The 24,709-nt window shown below is 35.2% G+C and overlaps 1 protein-coding gene across 1 annotated transcript in view; it reads right to left on the reverse strand.

The window, feature by feature from the left end:
* Positions 1-22,443, reverse strand: part of LOC150101013 (coiled-coil-helix-coiled-coil-helix domain-containing protein 7) — a 223,483-nt gene extending 201,040 nt beyond the window's left edge. The window contains exon 1 of the mRNA XM_090402221.1: positions 22,311-22,443. Within this exon, the coding sequence (XP_090258347.1) occupies positions 22,311-22,337 (27 nt within the window). The 5' untranslated portion in view covers positions 22,338-22,443. The remainder of the gene's footprint in view (positions 1-22,310) is intronic.
* Positions 22,444-24,709: the final 2,266 nt, after the last annotated feature.

Genomic DNA, 24,709 nt, shown 5'->3' on the forward strand with positions numbered 1-24,709 from the left:
AGGGCGGTTTTAAAGTAATAGCGAACCTGGGGGTTCCCATTCTCTTGTTTTTTTTTTAAAGTAGAGAAACCAAATAAATTTTCAGTGCTCGACATGGGCCGGTTAAAATATTACATAACCCTAATATAACTTGATGCAAAATGTTTTATGAAAATGCTATGAGGAAAGAACTTAGAATTACGTTTTGTCGTTTTCAAACTACGGTTACAAGAAACCAAGTTAAACAAAAACTGCTATTAAACTTCGTTTTATTTCGGTGCTAAGCTATGAGTTAATTTAACGAAATTGACTTGATTTGGTGCATCCTACGTCGACATTCACGAGTTTCTGACCAACGTATTATATATATATTATTCATAATATGTATGTGCAAAAGTTGTGCGCCAAAGCCGATATAACGCAAATCGAACCTTGGAAAGAATACCGGCACTTCTAAATTTCTATTTCGAGCACTGCAAAATATAATACATAAATGAATAGAAACTTTTTTAAATTTCGAACAACTTTCATAGCTGGAATGCTGCAACAATGAATGAATCCACGTGCTACCTGCAGGTGATTGTTGAATACCAACCGTAATATAATATAATATATATATATATATATATATATATATATACAGGGTGTTTGGGATAAATTTGACATATTTATAATTAATTATATTTTTCCGTAAGTTACATGTATTAACACACACTTCTCTTCATTTAAAAGTTTGGACCCTTCTTCATTCATATACAAGATGTCAGAAAGGATGGATAGCTGGAACCCACCTGAATCATGGAAGAGAATAACTTGTATCATGATTCGTGCCCGCCATCAAAATAAGGATATTACGACTGCTGCCCAATGCTCCCTGAATACAGTAAAAACAATCAGGCATGAACTAGAGACTTGCAATGGTGACTACGAGGATGTAGCAAGAAGAAAGATCCCTAGCAGACGATCTGATTGCGTTCGTACAGCAGAATTCCTCGCAAATCTGCAGGAACAGGTGTTGAAGAACCCTGGCATTGGAATTCGGGCTTTGTTCGTGGAGTTGCTAACTGTAGTCAAGCCCTGGATAACAAGGGTAGCCAATGGTAGGCCGTATGTATGGCAGCAGGATTCGGCCCCTTGCCACACCTCTGGGAAAAGTCAAAAATGGTTGTCTGAAAATTTCAACGGCTTCACCAGTCCAAATGTTTGGCCTCCAAACTCCCCAGACCTTAACCCCATGGATTATTTTGTATGGGGCGCAGTTGAAAAAGACACCAATCGCACTTCCAGTAATACAAAAGCCCAGTTAATGGATAAAATTAAAACAGTTTTTGCGGCCCTTCCCAGGGAGACTGTAGCATCAGCTTGTTCGAGGTTCCGAAGCAGAATTGAAGCTGTGATCGATGCTAATGGTGGTTATTTTGAGTAAATCTTGTTGATAGTATTGTAATTAACTCTGCCTGTAATGTTTTTTTGTCAATTCATTAAATTTAATAGATACAAAGAAGATTTTCTTTTTCCTTACGAAACTGTCAAATTTATCCCGAACACCCTGTACATCGCAGTTCAGGTTCAGCTTTCTGCTTTACAAGTTTAAACTAGTAGATAAGTATATTGTGTTATTGTCCTGATCTAGTTTGAAAACAGTTAAGTTATAGGCGAGACATAGGGATATTAGGAGAACACGCTACCCTTCAGTATGAAACGTTACGAAAGTAGTGTCAAATGAAAGAACCTCTAAAACTAATAACATTTTTTAAGAACAGTGAAAGTGAAGTTGTTGGGGAGAATGAAGCGCGTAGGGAAAGGAAAATACGGAATCGCCAGCAAATTCTGTTTCAAGCAAGTCCTTGTGCAGTAATAGTATACAGGAAACAACCTCCACTGGTGCTACAGCAAACGTAAGTACAAATAATGACATAAGAGTAGAGATCCCTGACTATGGGAAATCATATGTAGTACTGGGTTCAAAAAGGTCCATCCGAATGCGAAAATAATCAGTGCAGTCAGCCCGAGAATATATGGTAGGAAGTAACAACTTAGATAAAGAAACTAGGTATTTAACACCAACAATGTTTTCGGTAGGAAGTAACAACTTAGATAAAGAAACTAGGTATTTAACACCAACAATGTTTTCGAGACGGTTGTCAAATGGAGAAACTCAACTTCGAGATTGGCTTATATTTATTCTTCCCACAAAAGGAAAAGTATATTGATTTGTTTGTAAATTGTTTTCAACTTCTGATTCCCCCATTTATAATGAGCGGATTCAATGACTGGAAACACGGAATAAAGGCCATTTCACATCATGAAAATGGGGCGGAACACAAAATGCATGACATGATGATATACTGCAGTCGTTTAAAAGTGCATGGGCATATAAACACAATTGGTAATCCAGTTCGACAGTGAGCGTCAGTATTGGATAGAAATATTGAAAAGAATAATTGCAGATATAAAATTTTTAGTGTCTAAAGGCCTGCCACTAAGAGCAGACAACCAAACCATAGGCTCGCCTAGGAATGGCAATTATTTGGACATTTTGGAACTGATTAGTCAGTTTGATCCATTTTTATGTGAACATATAAAGAAGTATGGTAATGCAGGAAAGGGGTCCCATCATATCTATCAGCTACTATTTGTGAAGAATTCATACAAATTATGGAAGTTAAAGTGTTGGAAACTATTGTTGCTGAAGTACAGAAAGCCAAGTATTATTCCATATCGGTAGATTCAACACATGATATCACACGTAGACCAACTGACATTTATAACAAGATATGTTTCTGGAGGTATTCCTAAAGAGATTTTTTACAGTTTATTCCCATTCATAGGCATAAAACAGATATTCTCGCTGACGTGGTCACGACTTTTTTGGATCAAAATAATATAATATACCACTAATGAACTGTAGAGGTCAGTCCTATGATAATGCAGCAAATATGTCAGGGCATTATTCAGGATTACAGGCTAAAATTAAAGAACGAAATAAATATGCATTGCATATATACCATGCGCAGGACATTTCTTGAACCTTGTAGGTGTTCATGCAGTAAATAGTACCTTAACATGCTCATTGCCAATCACGCGATATCGCATGATGCGAGTTCTCACCAAACGGCCGATCACGCGTTATCGCGTGGACGTCGCTAACTAAATAAAAATAAATTTGGCCACCACACGAAATTCCAATTTTCAGCTTGGCAATGAAAGTGTTAAATGCCACCATTTATTTTGATTTTGTTCAAAATCTTGACAATTTCTTTTCATCTTCGCCTTATCGTTGGGAAATAATGGTTTCGCATTTGGAATCTCGGCTTAAAGGGGTAAAGCAATTGTCAAGAACTTGGTCTGCAGATGCAGTAAGTGCTCTATACGAAGGAATCAGATCGAGTTTGGGTGATTTAGGAGGCAGTCAGGAACCATCAGAAACATGGCTTACAGCTCAGGGTTTAAGAGACAAACTAGGAACAAATTTTCTGACTCATTTTTGGAATGACATACTGAAACGATTTAACAGTGTGAGCCAAGTCCTGCAGAAAGAAAGCATGAACTTATCTACTGCCATGAAATTGCTTAAATCCTTAAAGGCATTTGTAACTGAAAAAAAGAAACTGTTTTGAAGACTATGAATCCCAAGCGAAAGAAAAGTCACTGAATAAGAACTATCAAGATTCGTATAAACGAATAAAACAACGCAGAAGCACTCTAACATTTGTAGATGGTGATAGAAACACAGAGACTCAGACGTGTAACTTAGGGCAGCAGGAAATTTAGAGTGGACACATACTTGCCGATCATAGATTCCTTGGTAACTAGTTTGGATACGCGAGAAAAACAGTACGAAGAAATATTTACTAAATTTGGCTTCTTATAAACTTTACTTTAGATGATCAAGACAAAAACTCACTGAGATGATCTAGCCAACTTCTATATCGAAGATCTCACTTCTACAGAACTTCATGGAATGTCTCCACTTTAGGTCACACACGATGATGGGTATAGAATCAGTGAAGAAAGCAAACGTAGGTGATAAGACCTTAACCACAAATGAAGAAGACTGTGTTACCATTAACAAAATTTACGCTTACATGCATAATGAACATATATTTTCAGTATTTCTTAATATGGAAATCTCTATGAGGATTTTTCTTTCGATGATGGTTACTAATGCTTGCGGTGAACGTTCATTTTCTAAAATGAAATTACTAATCAACAGTCAAGATTAAACCACCTAAGTTTAATGAGCATTGAACATGAGATTTTACAAAATTTTAACTTTGATGACCTAATACATGATTTTGCCACATCAAAACGTGGAAAAGTCACTTTATAATGTTAGTTTTGCTATGGAGAAGCGTATGTGTTAGAAGGAGTGCATTAATAAGTACCTTATTATTATTACTGAACATTAGGAAATATGATAGGGACCTCACATTTCTCTTCCTGCTGGGGCCCAAGAAGGTGTTGATTCGGCAATGCCTATCAGACAACCAATTTAATCCGGTGTACTAATCGACTATCCAACTCCATCTGCTTCAGTTTAATTACCAGCTTTGTCGTGTGGCAATATGTCAAAGGCACTTGCAAAATTTAACCATACTACTGGAATGCTTAAGAATGGAAACTTGGATAACTTGAGATGGAGACCTCAAAATAGCCTTTTAATGCAGAGAACCAACCATGGCTTCTAACCTAATGTCCAAACTTCAAATGCCCATATATAAAAAGAGAAAAAAAAACGTGAGAATTACAGAAGTATTTCCCTACTGAGTGTTCCTGGTAACATTTATACAAGATACTTGAGAGATGGCTAAGAAAAATTGTAAACGGGATGCTTGGTCAAGAACAAGCTGGATTCAGGCCAAATAGTGGTTTGGGACCAGATTTTCACTAAGACAAATAGTTCAGAAATCATAGGAATATAACAAGGATCTGTATTTTAAGTTTCGTAGATCTGGAAAAGGTACATGACGAGGTGCTTAGAGAAAAGCTATTCAAATCTGTAGTTATATTCTGTCGCCAGTTAAAATTGAAAGAAGTACAGAGTGGTTTAATGTTAAATCACATATGAGACTAACAGTGGAGATAATATTCACCTTTTTCATTTATGTGCATCACATTTACAAAAGCATTGAAAACATCAGCTGCATCCTAAATGGAGAACCTACAGAACAAGTAAAAGGTTTCAACTATGTTTTAGTGAGGATAGAATATAGAAATAGACAACAGAATAAGGAAAGCTGGTATTGTGAGGAGTCAACTCAAAACATATGGAATAGAGAAATTAATCAGAACATGAAGTAGCTGTATAACTTCTGAATCTGAGAGAAGGAAAGTGTCCTTCAAAGAAGGACAATATGAGAATTGTGAGAAAAAGTGAAGCGAACAGATGACATCACTGGCAGAATTATTAAAAATAAAGAAATTAGGAAGGAACTTGACCTTGTTACCATTCAAGAATTGGCTATCAGAGCTAATTTCAGGAGGTATTGTCACTTAACAGAGAGAGAAGAAAGTTTAATAAAATAAGTGCATTTTGCCAGATGGCAGGAAAAAAGACCAAGATCTTGGTGGATTGATACAGTAAGAAATGCCTATAAGAAAATGGATAATATTGGAGTCTTGACAGATAACAGTTTAATTTGGAGGAAATTTGTTGATAGGAAGTTAGTAATAATGTAGTACTATCATAATATGCTGTACACTCCCCTGTGGGTAATTTGTTTTTTATATTACTCCCACACATGTACAGCAGAAGAACATATAGCAAACGAATGCTATGTGTGGGCAATGTCAGGAATTTGATGATAATGAAACATACTACTATGCATCTTCCTTTCCGAATACATTTATTACCTTAGAATGCTACAATAGGGTCGTCCTTTAGTAAACAATCCTATGTTCTCCATTAGAGAATATAGAATTTTGCTGTTATCAACCCACTTCTGAATCTTGGACACTTTAACCACAGAGTGACCTATAATTCGAAATCTTAGTCATATTACCTCCTTTATGAATCAGAACAATTCTACTCTCTTTCCACTCCTTTGAAACTTGGCCCAGTACAAGCATTGCATTAAACAAGCATGTCAAAATTGTTAACTCACTGGAACGTTACCTCAAAATGCAGGGATCTTACAACCTGATTAACATCAAGCTTACTCTGTTCCCCATATATCTCCTCACACTCACCATCAATGTCTCCTCCCTTCCTACAATCAAACTCTGCATGAATGTGGGAAGAAAGGAATGTCATATTTATGGGGATGAAATACTTTTATATGAATGCTAAAAGTATTTAACTTCTGTTAAATACTATCTAAAAGTATCTTCTGCAGTGGTTATCACTCTGCCATTTTTGCCAACAAGTATCATCCTTCCAGAATCATTATTTTTTTTTTCTTCTACTGGCCACATATCAAAAGTTTTTTTTTCCCTCATTAGCTAACTGCTGTTCATTATGCACTTTTGCTACCCTTACCAAGTGAGTCAACTTCTTCACCTGCCCTTTGAATTTTCTCATGCAACCGATTACCACTCATCTTATACTGCCTTCATGCCTAACTTATCAATTTAACACCTACCTTATTTGACCTTCTAACCTTGGAAGATATTCAGGCATTGCCTCTGCTCCACAGAGTTTGCCCAAACAGAACTCATCTCATTTCCATTGAATATTCCTTACTCAATGATATATAGGTGCAAGTTGTCTCCTAAACTTTAATAATTCTTATACGAGGGTAGGCTAAAAAGTTCTTGGCCTAACAATGAAGAAACAAATTTATAATTTCAAAATTATTTTTATTTTTCAACATAATCTTCCTTAAGACTAATACATTTATTCCAGCGCCATTATCCCATCCCTGTAGTCATTCTCAGTAAGATCTGCAAAATACCCCTCTACAGCTGCAATCACCTCTTGATTCGAAGAAAAAACTCTTCCTCGCTGACCAGCGAGGAAGAGTTTTAGTTTTGGAAAGAGATGGAAGTCAGAGGGAGCCAAATCTGGGGAATAGGGTGGATGTTCCAACAATTCATAGTGCAGATCCCTTAATTTTCCCATTGCTAAAACAGCTTTATGATATTTTTCTTCTGCAAACTGGGTCTTTTCTCACGAATTTTTTCGTCTTCTCTGGTTAAAAGACCAGAAAAATATTCCCCGGTTATTGTTTCACCCTTTTCAAAATAATTAATAAACAAAATGCTTGTAGCGTTCAAAAACACCGATGCCGTGATCTTTCCTGGTGATGGAACCGATTTTGTCTTCTTTGGAGATGAACAACCGGCTTCTCTACTGTTTTGACTGCTATCTGGATTCTGCTGTAATGGTGAATCCAAGTCTCATCCATAGTAATAAATCGACGCACAAAATCAGTTTCATTCTTGTTAAAACGCTCCAAGCACTGTTCAAAGATTTTCATGCGAGTGCGTTTTTGATGTGCTGTGAGCAAGCGCGGCACCCATCTTGCGCAAAGCTTTTTCATTTGCAATTCTTCATTCAAAATATATCCTACACGTTCTTTTGAAATGCTATGGTCTCAGCAATTTCACGCACTTTGACTCGCCAGTCACCCAATATCATATCGTGCACTTGGTCAATGATTTCCGGTATTGTTACACTTCTTGGACGTCCTTTACGTGGATAATCTTCGACGCTGGTACGGCCACGTTTAAACTCGGCAGCCCATTTCTTAATTGTCGAAACCGACGGAGAAGAGCGTTGACAAACTTTTATGAACTTCGAATGAATTTCTTTTGGCGTTAAACCTTCTTTTACAAAGAATTTTATAACCGCACGATACTCAGCTTTATCCATTTCAAGGGATACAAACAACACGTTTGCTTCAGACAGCTGTATAAAACAAACTACTTGATAGAATGACTTGCAATCTCACATGGATGCTTATGACAGATTTATGACTTAAAAAAAAAATCTTGCCGATAGTGTTGCCATCTATGGTAGGCCGAGAACGTTTCAGTTTATATATATTGGATATATATTGGACTACAACCCTCGTAGTCCAATATATATCCTTTTCTCATAGAAGTCCTAATATGACTCGCTGCCATTCAGATAATTTCATGGTCATCCTCACCAAATGAGGGGGATCTGACAACATGTTTATAATAGCATTCTCTGAATTTGATGCCGATAATGAATAGCATGTTATCAAATTCCTGGTATGTATCCTCAAGGAATGTACAAGATACTGTATACTACTAAATGAAAAGTTTACATTATTACTGATTTTCCTGTTAACAAATTTCCTCCACATTGGTCTGTTATCTGTCAGGATTATAACCAATATTCCCTTTAATTTCTGCCAGCTCATGTGCGCATGAGAAAAACATTTTTTCCACAAGTTTCCAGTCTCAAAATCAATGTTTGCGCATACATTTTTGTTAAAAGCGCTTGTATGTTCCATGCTGAATATTTCTACAAGAGCAACCTAAATGCTTACTCCTTCAGCTACTTAAATAGTACATTTACATGCATTTTATAAACAAATTATTTCACATTTGTTCAGCCATACAAATTTAGAATTTGCATTTATTTTCTGCTCTAATTTCGACAATGACATATTGAGGATTTAGCGCACTAAAATCGCTAATGTAATATTTCTCGTATTATTAAGGTTGCCCTTTTTTCGTCTAGCTATAACCAGAAAACTGCAAGCACTAAATTAATTCGTTTAAATCCTGGTAGCTACAAAAATTCAGCACCGTGTGCATGAGTTCGAGTGACTGTTATCTAGACAGTCCTTCATTTATGCTCATGAATAAACTCACACTTCACCATACAGGTGTTCGAAACCAAATCTGACAGAACAGGTTGGTTGATCCTTATCCCCGCATCCGGTCTGCCTGTTTTGAGGGACGAAAAACCGGTGTTTCCCGAAGGGAAAAAAAAAAACCTGAGACCAGATAACTCACTATTTCATTGAAAATACCTAATAAAGATTCCTCACGTCATAAACGGATTCGAATCCGGATCTTTCCAACCAAAAAAGGCTCTTTCAAAACAACTGAGCTATAGAGGATCGTCTAGGCAGTGGATACTTTAAATAAATATGCATCTGCAACTTGATGTCAGCGTCAGTTCGCCCACACGGCGCATGCTAAAAGTAATTAGAACGTATTAAGTTGGAATCGAGTAATAATTAGAGTGGAAACAATAGAGAAATTACTAAATAAAATAAGTGACAAGTATAATTTATCATATAATTTGTTTTTATGGTAAGTTCAAAAATTATTCACTGTAAATTAGAAATTCTAAAAGCAACATTTTTGTTCGCGCGGTTACTAGGCATATACACACTACCTTTTTTTGACCGATGTGAGCATGCTCGACTTAGAGGGGGAGGGGACACTGGTCTCAATATCCCATAACGAAAATGGTATTGCCATATTATTAAAATAATCTGGATGAAAAATCGTTGTAATGCAGAAAGCGAAGAAAACATAATTTCTGCATTGAATCAGTTATCAGTATCTACACGGGTTCAGCTCCCACTGATGAGACCTCAATGAAGTTCACACTGATCAAGTTGTGAACCTTTCCCATAATACATGGAAGCATACACACCGGTAAAGGAGTGAGGGTGCTGTGCCTATGGCAATGTTTCCCAAACTTCTTGCTAAAGCAAGCTAAATTTTTTTGCGGAGTCCTCACAACTCAATCTTTAAAATGAACATGAAAAAAAGGAAGAAATCAATAACCATTTTACAATTTAGTGCTCCGTAAATTTAAAAATGTAAGTTCATTTTAATGACTACACTGCAGTTGTTTTGAACTGCAGAGTTTTATTATTATTATTATTATTATTATTATTATTATTATTATTATTATTATTATTATTATTATTATTATTAAAGTCTGGTACGATGGACGTTACTTGTAGCATCGTATCGATTCATTAATTAAAAATAAAAAAATAAATAAATAAGTGAATGTTTGTAAACAAGATTCGCGGAGCCCTAGAATTTCAGTTGTTGCGGAGCCTGCGTTTGGAAACCCTGCTACAGGGTTTCCAAAAGCAGTGAACGACCTCTATATACAACTAGACTAATCGTGAAGAGACTTCACATGCAAACTCTGCTGTTCGAGCTTGGATAAAGGAGAGAAACAAGAATATATATTTTTTGTCGAGCATCCTTTGTGCGTGATGTTATTATAGTAAGTATAGGTTTCTATCACGGTTTTCTGGGCCTATGAGGTGTTTAAGTGAGTATTTGGGAGAAAGATGAATATCTTGATCTTAACATACAAAATTATTTATCATGAAAGCTGAGAAGTATTGTACACTGGCTCTCAACGGGGAGGTGGAACACTTCAATCTTCAATTTGTTGCAGATAACTTGATGAGCAAAAGTAGAAAAAAAAAAAAAAAAAAAACACCCAAAAGAGACCATATGACATTCCTATCATGTAATAAAAATAAAACACTTGTCCCAAATGGAAATTTCCACTATTTATACTTTGACATTAGATGTCCTCGGCATTTTTTTTTTTTTTCAGGAAATATCCTCTCTCTCTCTCTCTCTCTCTCTCTCTCTCTCTCTCTCCCAACTAAAACTGCAGAGTGAACGTGATCAAACTCATTCATCTCATTCGTTCGTCACTAAGTCCCCCTTCACTTCCACTTGAACCTTCCCTAATCCCCACCGTTCATTCTTCTATTCCTTCTACCCATTCTTCATCCCATCCTTTAGGTTTCCTTTCTCCTTACCCTAATTTCGTCAGCTAGCATTAACAATCATCTAAATCGAGTAAGGCAGTCTCAATTACTTTATCACAAAATTAATATTGTTATAATTTACTAGTACCAACTTCTCTAGGAATACAGAAACTGCAAATAATGTACTTAGTACAGTTTGACTCCTGCAAGTTCATCCTAAAAACAGCATAATATAAACAGTATAAATAATGCGATATTCAAAGATATGATTGGAACAGTGAAGTGAACTGAACATATGTTACAGTTGCGTATAATATGTATATTGATAAAATGTTTGACACTGATAAACTGAAAAAAAAATGTTTATTTTTATACTTTTAAAAAAAAAATTTTAACTGACAACTTCAGTGGTTACATTTTATTCTACAATAATAATTTATTGAACCCACCACATTCATTAATTACATTAAACAACCGTAGTCATATCAGATGATTTTTGAAATTTTCATTTTTGCATGGTTGGCCATCAGTTTAATCATTTTTTATTTGTAATCAGGGTCAGCTTTGACCTACCACAGGATGACATCATGAAGAACTCCGCCAAATGCTTAGTAATCATCGCTGGAAAAATTACTAGAGTAAGCTGACACATTCACGTAACAAACTATTGACACAGTTACAGCAAAAGTTCCGATGGTTCGTTTCGTCATAGCTAGGGATCCCAGACGTCCCGTAAAATACGGGATCGTCCCGTTTTTTGGCTAATGCGTCCCGTTGTCCTGAGAAACAACTCTTCGGGACAGCTTTTTTGTCCTGTATTTTAGAGTTCAAGACTGAATAACAAAATCGATTAGTTACAATTTCTATTCTATTACAAACATCGCTCTCCGTCATTACAGGGAATTGTAGACGCATTGTTATTTTCTCAAGGCGAGTGATGGCAACACTGCAACAATGATAAGTTCGTTAGAACAGTACGCATGTGCATTGACATTTTGTAAGACTGGCATATGTGATGGATGCGCATACTAAACTTTCACCCTCAGTCATAAGTGTCCCGTATTTTTTTCCAAGGTATATGGGATCCCTAGTCATAGCATTCTTTTATAGTAGTAGCATATCTGAACCTTGGGTCGCGATAATACACAAATACTGTACTTATTACGTTCTCTGTTTAACATTACTCTAAGTTGATATATATATATATATATATATATTAATAATATTAAAACTTCACAAAATAATATATATATATATATATATATATATATATAGTGGCGGGTCGTGGCTTGAAATCGTGGGGATGCTGCAACTTTCGAAATATACATACACACTGTAAGTATACAGTGTATACGTGTTTGGATAAAATATAAAAACTATGGTAAAAATTTTTAAAAAAAATTAAACATGAAAAAATATTGTTTATTATCGATAAAATTATACAGTTTGGTGTAATTTGGTAAGAGAGAGTTGTAGAGCAGGTCCTCCCTCGATGAGTCTTTCGACTCCCTGGATGTGTCAAATAATAATAATAATAATTCAAAATTACTTAAAAATAAAATATATTCTTCTTGTTTTGTTTCAAGAAAAAATATACAAGAAAGCATTCGATTCCCTCCCACACTCCTGGATCTTAAAATCACTAAAAATATTTGGAATTAGCAAAAACATATGTTCGTGTCTGGCTACTGTTATGAAATCATGGAAAACAACATTAATAGTGAATAATGAACGATTTGGAGATATCAGCATTAAACTTGGAATTTTCCAAGGTGATTCCTTGTCACCATTGCTCTTCAACATTTCTCTGATACCATTGTCTATGATTCTGAAGAAAACAAAACTTGGATATGAAATTCCTAAATGTAATATTAAAATTTCCTATCTGTTGTATATGGATGACTTGAAGCTATATGGAAAATCAGCCCAACAAATAGATTATTTATTGAACACAGTTCGTATTTTCAGTCAGGACATCAAAATCGAATTTGGTTTAGATAAATGCGCAATTTTATCTATTAAACGAGGAAAAATTAATGAAACTAGCAATTTTAATTTTGATCTAGAGAAATATATAAAAGCAGTTTCAGCTGACGAACACTATAAATATCTAGGAATATTAGAAGCCAATGATATTCTCCACTCGAATGTTAAACAACAGGCAGCATTTGAATACATTAAAATAGTTAGAAATATTCTGAAAACAAAACTAATGGATTAAACACAACTAGAGCAATGAATGCTTGGGCTATACCAGTGATCCGATACACAGCTGGCATAATAGATTGGACAAAAGAAGACCTGGACAAATTAGACCGCAAAACTAGAAAACTAATGACTATGCATCATGCATTACATCCACGAAGTGATGTTGACCGGTTGTACCTACCGAGGAGAATAGGTGGACGGGGTCTGCTGCAAGTGAGACAGACTGTGGAAGAAGAAGAAATTGGTTTAAGAAATTACATCGACAATAGCTCTGAGACAATGCTTCAAGCAATTACACAAGAAGGCCTTCTAAAAGCAACAGGAAACAAATCCGATTACAAAAAGGAACAACAAATATCCGATATGTGCGCTGGAAAAATAAACCCTTGCATGGCCAGGGTTCGAGATACTGAGGACAAAATTGACATGAACAAGACATGGCAATGGCTTCAACACGGATAAGTTAAAAAAGAAACAGAAGGATTTATTCTAGCAGCTCAAGAACAGGCATTACAAAGTAATGCAATCAAAGCAAAATTTTTCAACATCAATAATAACAGCAAATGCAGATTATGCGATCAGAAAACTGAGACTGTAGAACATCTAATTAGTGCCTGCAGCAAAATAGCTCAAACTGACTATAAATATCGCCATGATCAAGTGACCAAAATAATTCATTGGCATGTATGCAAAAAATATGGATTTCCTACTTCTGATAACTGGTGGCAGCATAAAATCGAGACCGTATTGGAAAACGAAACAACAAAAATTCTCTGGGACTTTAGAATACAAACTGATCGGCATTTGGAACACAAAGACCTGACATCACAATTATCGAACATCGACAAGTTTGGATTATCGATATTGCAGTACCCAGTGACAACAACATTAACAACAAAGAACTGGAAAAAATTACTAAATATCGAGATCTGGCAATCGAAGTTGGCCGACTGTGGTTTAAACACACCAAAGTCATCCCAATAGTTATCGGTGCACTTGGCGTAACTTCAAAGAAGCTGTCCAACTATTTACAGCAATTAAAAATCAATGAAGTGACCCATATAACCTACAAAAAACAGCCTTACTTGGAACAGTGTCCATATTTTACGATGCTACCTGACGGACTATTCTTAGATTCTTGGGTAGATTCTGAATTGTTCTGACTCACCAGTCAAATTTTTATTTATATGATATCTTGTTTTGACTGTATATCAATTATGTGAATAAAATAATAATTCAAAATTACTTAAAAATAAAGTATATTCTTCTTGTTTCGTTTCATGAAAAAATATTGTTTATTATCAATAAAATTATACATTTTAGTATAATTCAAAATTACTTAAAAATAAAATCCATTCCTTTAATTGTAATTAAAGGAACGGATTTACAAATTTTGGACATTACAATTAAAGGATTTAATTGTAATGTCCTAATATTAAAGAGACGGAGTAAACACGATTAGCATTACGAAGACTCTACTACTGGCGCAAACTGCATATACACAACAGTGGAACTGCGCGACGGACAGCACCGCATTACGCTAATAGCTCGCATCTCACTATGACGTTCACATGCTTGTGCGCGTAGCAATATGACACTGCGTAAACACAGTGCTGCTAGCGTCCTTCGCTCTCCAAGTGTTACAAGATGGATTTTTATTATTTTTTGTACAAAATAAGAGAATTGCGGAGTTCTTCATGATGTCATCCTGTGGCAGGTCAAAGTTGACCCTCATTGTTGATGATAAAATTAAATATTACAAGCAAATATAAATAATATTTATATATCGAGAAAAATTGGGGATGCTGAATTTCCGCAGTGCCTATGCATGAGTCGCCCCTATATATATATATATATATATATATATATATATATATATATATATATATATATATATATATAGGTTCTTCTTTTCTTTTCCTTTTTTTTTTTTTTTTGTTGTTGTTATTTAACTGAAACTTCACAATATTAATTTGTTCAGATTTATTGAGTCATTTCTGGATCAGCAAATTATCACAGGACTCACAGCAACTGGATCTACAGTTATTTTCGGCTTAGTGTTTTCGTAGAAGTGGATTTGGTTACCAACGTTCGCAAGTTTCGCATATAATAAATAGGAGGTTTGGATTTACGGCAGAACTCAGGCTATGTGGCCGTGTGTTATGTCTGTTAATTGTATGTTCTAATGGCCGGTTTTGCCTATTTTGTGGGATAAAAAACCATGTCACCTCTGTATAACATAGCAAGTAACTAGATCGATTTTATTCAGATTTGGTATCTGGAATCCTTACTAAAATTTATCGAATCATTTTCATTTCAATCTAACAGTACAAGGGTAATAATTTTCATTACCCTTGTACAGTTAGTAACATGCTTTATTATCACAACAATTCAAGGAAAACGAAAAATTAAGTCAGTGTATATAAACTAAAAAACTGACTTAATTTTTCGTTTTCCTTGCTATTATAATAGTCATATAGATATGACTCATCATCATCAAATTCCTGCCATGTGCCGTCAAGGGTTGTACAGGATATTATGACAGTACTAAATGAAAATCTTACATCATTACTAACTTTCTATCCACAATTTTCCTCCAAATCAATCTGTTATCTGTCAAGATTCCAATTTTATCAGATCTTATATTTCTGTCCTCTAAGGCACTTTTTACTGTATCAATCCACTTATATCCTCGTCTTCCTTTGGGTCTTTTTCCTGCCAAACTGGCAGAGAACACTTGTTTTACTAATATTTCCTCTCCCTGTTTAAGGGACCATAATTCCATACCACCTCAGATTAGCTCTGCTAACAATGTCAAGTTCTTTCCAAATATCCTTGTTATTAATATGATATTGTCACTAATGCCATCTGTTATGCCACTAATCTTTCTCAGGAATCTCATATCTGTGGTATTTGGTCAAGTGTTTTATTTCTAACCCAGCTCTCAGATTCATAAAATAAAATTGGTTTGAACACTCTTCTATACAGCTAATTTAGTATTTTGACTAATTTCTCTCTTATTCCATATAAATTTATTCATTTGATTCCCTACCATACCAGCTTTATTGATTCTGCTGTCTATTTCGATATTTAATTTACCGTCTTCGCTAAAAATCGTGCCTAAGTACCTGAAATGTTTTACCTCCACTCACGATGCAGTTGATATTTTCAATATTTCTGCCTTTTTCATTGTCTTTGTTTTATTATTGATGATTTTCATACCAAAACTATTACAACAGTTAATCAATTTAGTGAGGGAATCTTGCAGATTTTACTGGATTTATTTAAAAATATAACATTATCTGCATAAAGTAAAGAGCTGAATTTTGCTATCAGGTTTAATACCACTTTCCTTCATAATGTGATACATATAGATAATGAATAATGAAGAAGATAATGTACATCCTTGTCTGACAACTCATTTCACATCAAACCATCTTTCCGTACTTCCTTCAATTCTATCTTCTGACTTATAACTCAAATAAAGACTAAGTATTGCTTTATATAATGCCCCATTGACACCATATAACTGAAGAATTTTGAATAGCTTTTCTCTTTGCACCTTGGCATAGGCCTTTTGCCGGCCCACAAAAACTTACATACAGATCTTTGTTATATAATTATTCCCATGATTTCTCAACTATTTGTCGTTAAGTGAAAATCAGATCCTGACAGCCTCTATTTGGCCTGAATCCAGTTGTTCTTCACCAAGCTTCCCTTCCACAATCCTTCGCAACTGTTTCTCAAGTATACTTGCGTAAATCTTACCAGGAATAATCAGTAGGGAAATACCTCTGTAATTCTCACATTCAGTTATATTTCCCTTTTTATATGTGGTTACTTGAGGGTTTTACTCCAATCATCTGGAATTAATCCATCTCTTCCGGCTTTCTGAAGTAAGCAGCGCAGACATTGTAAGACTTTTATACCTCCATACTTGAGCATTTCTGTCTAATATCATCTAATCCACTGCCTTTCCACATTTCAGAGTTTTTCTACTTCAAGTATGAATATGTATTCCTGATTGCATGCCTGTTGAGTGTTTTTTACCACTGTGCTATTACTCATTTAGTAGTTTTTCAAAGTAATTACTCCATACATCAAAGATATCTATTTCTTCAGTTTTCATACCACCTTTATCATCTCTAATTTCTTTTAAAGCTAGTTTCTCCATTACTGAGCTTTTTTAACAGCCTCCAGAATATTTTGCCACCTTCCAGATATTTATTATTATTACGTGACACCTACAGAGAGTCAAGGATTCATCGTGGGAGGGCACACTACAATACTTCGCTAATACATCTCATCCTCTTCACTACTAATTAATTTTCCAACTACGACACTGCTGCTAGCATCAACGCATCTATCGCCATCATCACCAATATTTATTTTCAATGTTCTTACAAAAGCCTTCACATGACTTTTATTTAGCTACTTTTACACATTTAGCTTTTTTACATTTCTCTCTTATTCTCTAAGAGCACAGGCTGAATTATTCATCAAGAAATTGTGATATGCTTTCTTCATTTCATTCACTACCTCTTTAACTTCCTGTGTCCACCAGGGAGTTCTGATTTTTCTATCCTTGCAGACAACCTCACCACATGCCTCTCTGGCTCAATAAATCAATGTTTTCTTCAGGGCTTTCACTGAATCTCCAAGATTTGGTTCCTGTTCTCAAAATCTTTCATTTTTTCTTGAATAATGTTCGTGTATTTTAGTCTACAGTTCATCTCTAAGAGTTGCTCAACTTTTATTCACTTTAAAACTTACATGTTCTTCTTTTCAATATGAAATTCAATTTTATCCTGCACAAGACTAAATGGCGATCACTTCCGATTTCAAATCCTCTGTACCCTCTAGTGTCCTGCACCAGTGAGTAAACATTACTATCAGGGCCATCTCTAGATTAGCTCGCGCCCTGAGGCAAACAATTAAATATCGTCCCTGATGGATTATAAGACAAAAATATAAGAAAATCTCCAATTTCTATTTTGTTTTTGTTACAAGAGAAACATTAATGCAAAACGATTACACAATAATATTAATTAAATATTTGCTCTACGTGGAACGCACAATAAAACTTTATAAGCTCTTCTAAATTTAAATTATAAGCTGTGTCAGCCTCTATCGATATAGTTGCTAGACCAACCAGTCTTTCTTGGGTCACTGCTGTTCGCAAATAATTTTTTATCAGTTTAAGCTTGGAAAAACTTCTTTCCGCAATTGTTACGCTAACAGGAATTGTCAGCGTAGCAACGATGCCTACCGCAATATGGCTGAACGAGCGCCCTTATTAAGCGGCGCCATGAGGCAGGCTGCCTCTATGCTATCCCCTGTCGACAGTACTGATCGCTATCAACAATAACATAGTCAATGAGACTTTCTTATTCCTTGCATCTTCTCTCCATGTGAATTTGTGCACAGTTTTATGTTGGAACATTATATTAGTAATAACCATTCATCCTGAGCAGGTATTTGTTATTATTATTATTCCTGACACCTCCAAGGAGTCCGAAGACTCATCGCGGGAGGATACCTACAACTGTCTCAACCACTGCATCGAACTTCTACTACGAATCATCTCCATCAACGCCATCTATCGCCCACCACAACTAGTATTTTTTGTCTGTAAATTGCGTGTGTTCTGAAGGGCCGATTTGTCTGTCAGGATAAAAAACCCGAGTTTCCGGGAGGAAAAAACCCTGCTACCTCCGTATGAGATCGGCTAACTCACCTTCGATTGAAATCGTCCAGATAAAGATTCCTCCCGTCGCGACGAGAATCGAACTTAGGCCTATTCCAATCGAAGGACACAATGTACCGCCGTTCTTCCAATTGCGCTACGGAGGTGACATTATTAGCTTTTCTCTTTTCTCCAAATTTTCCCAAAATATTTCTCTATGTCTGACAATCATTTCCTACTCTGCTATTTAGATCCCCAACAAGGACCAACTTTTCCTTTTTCATTGTGTTAGTTGATTTCTCTAAAGCCTCAAAAAATTCCTCCACTTCTACCTTAGAAGAACCTTAGGCACAAATAAGTCTCATTGTCCAGTTCCCCATTCTGATATATGCAGTATATACCCACATCGCTCTACTTGATATTACCTGCCATTCAAGAAGATTAGCCTCGTATTTAGTGTTCAATACTCTAGCCATACCTTTTTTTCGCTGATTGTCATTGCCTGAATATAGCATTTTGTATTTATTGCTTAGAAAGATCTCACCAGTTTTTGCCTATTTTGTCTCAGTCACCTCTATTATGTCGATCTAGTACTTATCCAATTCTTTAGCTAGCTCCATTTCGTTGCCATTCAGACTTCTTATGTTGATAGTACCGATCGTGAACTCTGATGATGTTGAGTTGGGATGTATTTCAGGATTTATTTCAGTAGCTGACTTTTTGCTGTTCGCTCTGGTTCTCTGGGAGCCTTGTTTAAACAGGCGATGTCCCAGCTGGCATAAAACTCAGTCATGTTGTACCATCATTTTACATTGTGGTTTAAGACAATAATAATAAAATTTTGTTGGCTAAATCCCAAATTGCCAGCCCATCCTCTTTCGTTTTGTATACAGGTAGATACCTAACAGGGTGCACCACGAGAAAGTGAAGAATGAACATTAGGTCAGAAGCCCTGGTCTGTTCTCCACATTCCTTTAAAGGCTATGTGTTGTTCTTCCCTCAGTTATACAACTTTGACCCTTAAGCACCCCCCCCCCCTAGATACAACTCATTGAATTTTATAATATTCAATGAATTTTAATAGTAAACCTAAATACCAAATTTCTTTGAACCAGGGATGACTTATTATCATTCCGAATTAAAACAGTCCAGTTAGATCGAAAAAAAGGGAAAATAAAAGAATTATCGTTTCAAATTATTTTACTAATTCAAATGAAATTACATAAGAAAAATAATGTGCATTGGGCAGTTTTGAACCTAGTACTGCTTTAAGAATAAAAACTTGTTATATAAATTATGCTAGAACTGTTCAGAGTAGAATATTCGCTTACTGTTATGTACCGTCGTTTTTGTCAGAACTGTCAAGATATTTATATTTATCAAGATGTGATTGCTCTTTCTGCAATTAGGCAGACTCTACTATGAAATATCCATAATTTGCGTGTCTTTTTTTTTTTGTTTTGTTTTGTTTTGAAAGATAAAAATTTGATTGTCAGAAAAAAAAAACCCATACCACCTGCGATGGATGGAATGTTTTTTTTTTTTTTTTTTTCTAAAGGTTGTTCACCTTTTACAGGAGATTCGAACTGGAGTCTTTCCAACCAAAGGAAAGACCGATCGACACAAGTGATTATTGAATATCGAGACCATGAATAGGTACTGTTAAGAGGTGGCTATAAATAATACAATCCAGTGTCTCATATTCAGTTAATTTCATATCCACTGAAAAAGAAATTGTCCAGGGTACAAATATCCAGGTTTTTCTTTTAAATAATGCATAATTAAATTTAAGCACTTAATACAATAATCTTAATTTCATGCACTAATAATTACGCTATTTAAAAGAAAGATATCTGGAGTAGTATCAATAGCTTAAACTTTATAAATTTAGATTGTTATTATTATAAAAGTGCAATAAACACTAAAATAATAGTTTCGTGCAGAGATCGAATCGGTGACTGGTGGGTGAAAATTTTTGAAAAAAAAAAAATTTAAACATCTTTGGAAAACACGAGTTTGTTTGTTCTCTACGAGGTGTTACATTAACCAAAAATTATTACATTAACCGAAAGATAGTGCGTTGCAAGTCTAAGACAAAAGTCTTAAAAGAGACACGTTATATTGGACTACCAGAGAATCATTTATATATATATATATATATGATCCCTCAAGGATACAAGCCAAGAAATGGTGAAACCCAGATGCATCTCTGTTTTGAGAGTTTTACTGTTGTTGTTTGAGTAATATACTACTAGTCATAATAACTAGAATCGTTGTATTATTCGCAATCATCTATTTCAAAGCATTTAAATTTGGTACGGCTAAAAATAACTGTTCCAAAAAGGAACTCATTTCCTTTTATAGTATGATGCGCTTTTTTTTTTTTTTCATCGAAATTTATTTGATCTTTTATTTTATTTCTTGTTCAGGGTGTAAACCTCTAAAGGACCACAAAAGTATTAGAAAAAATAAAATTAACGGTAAGAGTCGAAACAAGGAAAATGGATATCGTAAATATGGCTTTTATCTGTGTCGGAATATTTGCAGCGGTCGACGCCCGTGGCAACAGAGGCAGTTTTTCTAGCGACCCTGACTGCCTGCCGTGGGCTTGACACACCTGAGTGACACATAAGTGCATCATCCTTAAAGTTCATCAGGCTGACTTCTTTGGCACACGTGTACACATCCTTGGCCTACAGTTTCAGCATCCACATTCCCTAGACAGCTGCAACAGATCTGGGGCGGAGAAAGCGAGGCGAGGTTGAAGGTTAGAGAGGTCGCCGCCCATGACGATAGACGGCCTTGCCACTGCACGCTTCCGTACTTTTCCATCTGGCAACTAGGCGGCCTTCGAAGCCCACTGCACGACTACATTTACGGCCTTGACCGCCATTGTCTGGCTTAACTTGAGGCTATCTGTGTCGGCACGTGTATCGAAGGAGCGTCTACGACACTACAAAACAATTCCCAAGTGAAAGTTTCGGGAGTTGTTGTTTGACCGCATTTCTGGAAATTGCTTTTTGTGCACGCGCGACAGTGCTGTAAATACCGTACAAGGTTTAACAAGTATACTATTACTTTCTTTCACAGAAGAATGCAATACAGCGGAAACCTGTTAAATGCACAACGGCATGGGGAGAAATATGCTTATTCTGTTAATATTCCGTTTTCGGCTCAGATTTTCAAATCACTATTTGTAAGCTAAAGAAAACGTCTTTTTTTTTTTTTTTTTTTTAACTTACCCAGTGACTTTCAATAATTAGTGGGTATAATGGCTAATGTAATCTTGAAGACTAAATTTCTGAATGCACGTACTATATCGATTAATTCATAAAAATGTTTTTAATGCATGACTAAGATAGCAGACGATATATGAAAGCTTGCTTGACTAGCTGGTGTTAGTGGTTTTTTAAAAATAATTTATAAAACATTTAATGCGTTCGATATTTATTTTGCAACCAAATAAATTGAAATAAAAGAATGTAAATCTATTAAGATTATGGCGCCTAGCCTTTCTCTCCTGCCCCTGCATTTTGCGAATTTTCCGTAATGTTACTACTGTTTCCTTTTTATAATACCGAGTGAACTTTTATCCCTTAATTTTTTTTTTTTTTTTCATTTGAAAAATTATAAACTTTGGTGCGTTATAAAAAGGCCGCTTTTGAATCGTAAGAACGTTTCTGATGGGTTAAAGACAAAATAATATTAGTGAATAAATATAATTATGCGTTAAACAAGCAATGGATAATTAAACTTACATTTATTCCCAGGTTCTTATTAATCATCCCATTTCGTTAATCTCTAATAAGAGAGATTAACTTGGATTGTCTTCTGGGGTGAGTCATAGCTTTATCAGGTTAGCAAATTAAAATAAACAAATATAAGACAAAAATTGATATACTGAAATTCATCATATGAGACGTTAAAAGTGAAAGTTGTCAACAAACGACACCTAGTCTCTTGTTGTGTACGTTGTATCATTTATGAAAAATATCTGCACAAACGTGCACAATTAAAACTTAGTTTCTTTTTAGGGTTCCATGGAAGCAAGAATAAATTTTATTAACTAATGTCATGAGGAATTATAACGCAATAATAACGACGAAAACGTTCCCGCGCTCTCTTTATGGTATATTTACACATTCCTTTGTCCTCCTTTTCTGAGAAATGAGAGCGTTTAATTACTTTATTCATTAAAATATACGTAATTCTTTTATGAATATTACTTTTAGTTAAATAGGTGGAATTTCTGAATTGAATTTATCATTCAGCTTCAATTATTTTGTATACCAATATAATTCATTAGCCAGTGGTGTAGCTAGAGCTTTTGCCTAGCTACACCACTGAGTTTGCCTCCTGTCTCAATACACACCAAAAATACTACAAAAAGTCAAAACGATGTATAGGGAAATAAATTAAAACACTATGTTTATTTTTGAACTAAAACTTTAATTTCAACATTCTAAAATGTTATTTTTCTTGCTTTTCCATTAGCAAAATCGTCGATGACGTTATCGAAGTCTATCACTCGTTGCTGTTCTATACACAGTATGTCAAGATTTCTTAAACGCAAAGTGTTTCCCAGGGCGGACGCCCCCCCTCCCCCGTAGCTACGCCACTGTCATTAGCAAATAATGAATTAATTCGCTCAAGTAACCTGATCGAAGCCAACAAATTTCTTCGATCAAGTTACTTGAACTAACTCCATTTGAGGTAAGTTGTTCACTTTTACTTCGGAAGACGGTTGCAGTAGTAGTGTCATGGGGCATCTAAAGATACATAAAAATAAAAATTAAAAAAAAAACAAGAACTTTTATCCCTTTTTTTATTTGAAAAATAATAAACTTTGGTGCGTTATAAGGACGCTTTTGAATCGTAAGAACGTTTCTGATGGGTTAAAAGACAAGAATTTCTTAATTAAAATATATTTATTTTCATGAAATAAGAAGTGATAAAAGTTTGTCTGGTATGGCGAAATCAGGTTCCATTTTGCTACTGATGGCAGGATCAGGATATGGCAAAAGTAGCATGAACTAATGAACCCATTGTGTCAGATGACGATTCTGCGTGCTGAGTTGAGATGAGATGATCTTTCAGAGCTTGGCAGATAGGAGGGGGAGGAGATGATATGTTTGAGAGGCAGTGGAGGCCCGTACATAAGCACTGCGACACTGCAAGCACTCCCAAGGAAAAAATGAAAAAAATAAATTTTGTGTTTATAAATAATAACAATGCTTACAACATTATATAAATGCAGTACAACATGTTAAAGGTTACAGCTTATATTTCGACATCGATTGAATAGTTAATTGGAATTGTTCTATTAATTTGATTACGAAACAAATGCACTGCGATCTAACGTCGATATTCGTTTGCGTTTGGCATTGCACGTTACGTCATTAGATACACTGCCGTCTGGGCAGTGTATCTTACTATTGCGCGCGTTATTTCTGTGAGATATAAAACGTTCATTATTGGTGCATGTGCGTGGTGAACTATTTTTTTTTTTTTTTTGTAAATCTTATTTTATTTTGTTAAAATAACATATTTATTTATTATAGATACAAGGCTGAATTATGCCTTGTGTCACTGCTGAAAATATGAAAAGAATTATATTTTTTTCAATTATCGTTACACGAAACAAATACACTGCGATCTAACGCCGACATTCGTTTGCATTTGTCATTGCTATTGATAGCAAACTTTTATTATTGGTGTTTGTTCGTGGTGAGGATGAAATATTTTTAATAAAGCAATTTTTTAATATATAATTTATTTATCAATAAATTCGTTACTGATTAAGAAAAAAAGTTTTATATATATGCAGCACCCCCACTTAAAATTTTCACCGGCCGCCATTGTTGAGATGTATAAGTTAGTGAGAGTCTATCGATTATATATAAGAAGAGTTACTGCATAGGAAAATTAGTGATGCGAAATCTAGGTCACCTCCTGGAAATTTTACAAAGATCGTGTGAGCAAGGAAGTTAAAACGAGATTTTTTGTTTTGCTGATGGTTAATGAGTGGAATGCATTGCTGAAGTGATGGTGAGAACTCCAACATCGAATGTATTCAAGGCAAGGCATGCGATTTATTGTGATCTGCGAGTGTTCAATTTCCCATGACGAGTCTTCGGATTCCATGGAAGCAATGCTA

This window comes from Typopeltis vanoorti, chromosome 12, assembly GCF_054136105.1.
Source record: "Typopeltis vanoorti isolate ZY-2024b chromosome 12, IOZ_Tvanoo_1.0, whole genome shotgun sequence".
In the NCBI taxonomy this organism is placed as follows: domain Eukaryota; kingdom Metazoa; phylum Arthropoda; class Arachnida; order Uropygi; family Thelyphonidae; genus Typopeltis; species Typopeltis vanoorti.